We start from the raw sequence: 3,590 nt of genomic DNA on the forward strand, positions 1-3,590 counted from the left end.
AGATTAATATATGTTGCAGAAGAACGTGGATTTCCCGGGATGGTTGGAAGCATCGACTGTATGCATTGGGTTTGGAAGAGTTGCCCAGCAGCTTGGAAAGGCATGTATACACGAGGATCCGGCAAACCAACAATTGTTTTAGAGGCGGTCGCGTCATATGATCTCTGGATATGGCACGCCTTTTTTGGATCTCCAGGTACTTTTAACGATATTAATGTTCTTGATTGATCTCCCGTCTTTGATGATATACTTTATGGTCAAGCTCCACAAGTTACCTACTACGTTAACGGCAGAGAGTACAATTTGACTTACTATTTGACAGACAGTATTTATCCGAAATGGTCAACGTTTATTCAATCCATACCACTACCACAGACTCCAAAAGCATCTTTATTTGCTGAGCGCCAAGAAAGTGCCCGAAAAGATGTTGAGCGTGCGTTCGGTGTCCTACAAGCTAGATTCGCAGTCATTAAAAATCCATGTTTTTTATGGGATAAAGACCAAGTGGGATTGATTATGAGGGCGTGTATCATACTCCACAATATGATTGTTGAAAATGAACGAGATGGATACAGTCAAGCTGAGGTTTCTGATTTCCCACAAGCAGAGGGTGTGGATCTTTCATATTCTATCAATATGAATTCAAATATTAGCAACGTGTTGAATGGTCAAATAATAATCCGTGATAGAGAAGTGCATGACCAATTGAAACTTGATTTAGTTGAATATTTATAGACTAAATTTGGATATTAAATATGTTTCATGTTTTAATTAAATATGTTTCTATGTTTTATTTCATGTTGTGTGCTATGTTTTTGTTTTTTAATGTTTTGTATTTTAATTTTAAATGTAGTATGTTATTTTATGTTTTTATTAATAAAATATGTTTCTATGATATATAAAATAATTTCAAATATTTTAAGATATAATTATTATTTTACTAGATTTATTACTAAAAAACACCTAAATTTGGTTTTACCAATAATCAACAAAATTATCCTTTTCTCTTAACAAAGTTTCTTCTCTCCTTTTTATTATTAAAAAGGCCTTAAGAAACACTACCAATGAGGATAGTCTTAGGTTTAAGGTTGCTTTTCATATAATTATATAGCCTGTTTTATTTTTCCTTTATGTTTGTTCCGCAAGTCTTTTTATACATGGGGAATTTAACATTTTTTTTTTTTTGTAAATAATGGGGAAATTAACATTCACTAATCTCGTTAGGAAATCTCACGTTCGATAATCATGTAGTATTCTTCCTAATCCAGTTAGATAATCCCCCTTAATTGTTAAACCGAGGATGGGTTAAATCAGGATCTGATCGTGTGAGTGGAAGCAATTAAGCAAAGAAAATACTATGCCGAGAGTCCGAGACTCAAGACTGCGTTGCTGCTTTGACCTAGAGACATAATAGGAATATTCCTCTTTTTTTTTTTTGGAAAAACAATAGGAATATTTCTATTCTCTAATAATGTGTGCTGCACCAATGGTTCTCAACATGCTAATTAATTATCCGTTAAGTGAACCGCTCAAGAACCCGGTTCAGGTACAAAGAGATCCCAGTTCAGTGCCGGTTAATTTTGTTTATTCTACTTGAGCTTTAATTTCAAAATCAATTTTAGATTTTTAGTGATGGAAAAACTTATGAATATACATTTTGCTCTGTTTCGCTTGAATCAGGTTATGACCTCTGGAGCTCCCCCACCAGCAACCATTATCCCGAACAAAGTCACTTCGTTTTGTCAGTCACTCGTACGGTTTAACAGAAACCAGCGGTCCGGTTGTGTCATGTGCTTGGAAGCTTAAATGGGACCATCTCAAACCGTTGGAGAGAGCTGAGCTGAACTCAAGGCAAGGACAAGGAGTAAGAACACTTGGATTTGCGGAAGTCGATGTTAGGGACCGAAACACGGGAAAGAGCGTGAAACACGACGGAGTTTCGGTTGGAGAGAGATCGTTTTCAAAGGCAGCTCAGTCATGTTGGGATACTACAAATACGGAGAAGGAACCGCAGCTTGTATGAGAGAGGTCGGATGGCTCTACTCCGGAGACATCGGGGTTATACACAGAGACGGTTACTTGGAGATAAAAGACCGGTAAAAAGATGTGATCATATGCGGAGGAGAAAACATAAGCAGCGCAGAAGTTGAGACGGTTTTGTATACAAATCCGGCGGTGAAGGAAGCTGCGGTGGTGTGGCTAAACCGGATAAGATGTGGGGAGAGACACCATGTGCATTTGTGAGCTTGAAGTATGATAAGAATGGGGATGGTTTTGTTCCGGTAGTGACTGAGAAAGAGATAAGGGAGTTTTGCAAGACGAAGTTACCCAAGTACATGGTTCCGAGGAAAGTGATATTTCAGGAGGAACTTCCCAAGACTTCCACTGGAAAAATTCAGAAGTTCTTGCTTAGACAAATGGCCAAGTCCTTGTTTTAAAGAAGTCCATGAGAAAAAAGACTATCTTTACTATTTGTTGTTACAAGATTTGCTAATTACTATATACCTCGACTTCTTCATGAGCTAGCTTAATTAAGAAGTCTTAAATTAACAAGTCTAAAAACGAAGTCGTTTCCTTGCGTAACGGGCTAGCTTAATTATTAGAATTAGGCCTTTAAAACCATTAGTTACTAATTTGATATAGTCATAGTTATATGCGACTAATAATAATAACTCTCATTAATAATTTTCTTTTGTTTTCGCTTACCTTTCTTCTGTTAAATTACTACTACTACTTTAAAAAAAAGGATAATACAAAACTTCTTAATTAGCCCAAATAATAAATGTTTAGCTCAATATATAACCGAACTTCAGCAAGATGAAAAGAAACCACAGGCCCACAGCTCCCACCTTTGCACATTAGCAATTTTCGTGGTATTTTCAAAATTTAACTAGATGTGAATAATGTTGGCGGCGAGTTCTGCGAAATATTGTTGACGGTGATGCAAATTTATTGCGACATAACACTAAAAGAATTCAAGTGAAATGATCAGGAAGCATCCTCTAACATGGTCCAGAATATTTATCTAATAATAGCATTAATGTAAGTTTAGTAATCTTTCTCATATATGTAGTTTTCACACACTTCCAAGTTTACACACGCATGCAATCGTCGATATCTCCTTTTATATTAAGTTATTAACTACTAGTACCTTTTAATATTTTTGTCAATTTCCTTATGAACTTCTTGTAACATGCTGAATCGCTGATGATAGGAAGCACTAGCAGCCTATGCACACTTCCTCTTAATTTCTCATTTTCCTTAAATAATGTACATAGCTAACCATAGTTTGTATTTCAATCACACATATTACCAAAATGTTTGTTTAATTTCCATATTAAAATCTAAACTCTTATATTATTTGGTCTCTAAAGATATTTTGTTGGAATTAAAAACCAACTGTAATATTATAAATCTAGCGAATTTATCTAAATACATGCTCTTTTTCTTATTTATTTTCAAACTCTTTCACTTTGTTCTTTGTACTTTTATTTTTGTATCTTCACATCCGACTGATAAAAAGTTAAGAACTATATTCCTCAAAAAAAAAAAAAAAAGGAAAATTATGAGTTCTTATCCTCTTCAATAAA

At 34.9% G+C, this 3,590-nt stretch overlaps 1 protein-coding gene across 1 annotated transcript; it reads left to right on the top strand.

Annotated features, from left to right (window-relative positions):
- The first annotated feature begins 13 nt into the window (after window positions 1–13).
- LOC104773426 lies at window positions 14–794 on the top strand. The gene is made up of 2 exons (XM_019242655.1): window positions 14–196; window positions 323–794. Exons 1-2 carry the CDS (start codon window positions 40–42, stop codon window positions 733–735), a joined length of 570 nt encoding a protein of 189 aa, XP_019098200.1. The 5' UTR covers window positions 14–39; the 3' UTR covers window positions 736–794.
- Window positions 795–3,590: the final 2,796 nt, after the last annotated feature.

Source organism: Camelina sativa, unplaced genomic scaffold, assembly GCF_000633955.1.
Source record: "Camelina sativa cultivar DH55 unplaced genomic scaffold, Cs unpScaffold00535, whole genome shotgun sequence".
In the NCBI taxonomy this organism is placed as follows: Eukaryota; Viridiplantae; Streptophyta; class Magnoliopsida; order Brassicales; family Brassicaceae; genus Camelina; species Camelina sativa.

Excerpts from the sequence above, each read along its gene's own strand:
- LOC104773426 (XM_019242655.1), top strand. The coding sequence starts at position 40 with ATGGTTGGAAGCATCGACTGTATGCATTGGGTTTGGAAGAGTTGCCCA. Across the intron at positions 197-322 it reads CGCCTTTTTTGGATCTCCAG|ACAGTATTTATCCGAAATGG; the intron begins GTACTTTTAACG and ends ACTATTTGACAG.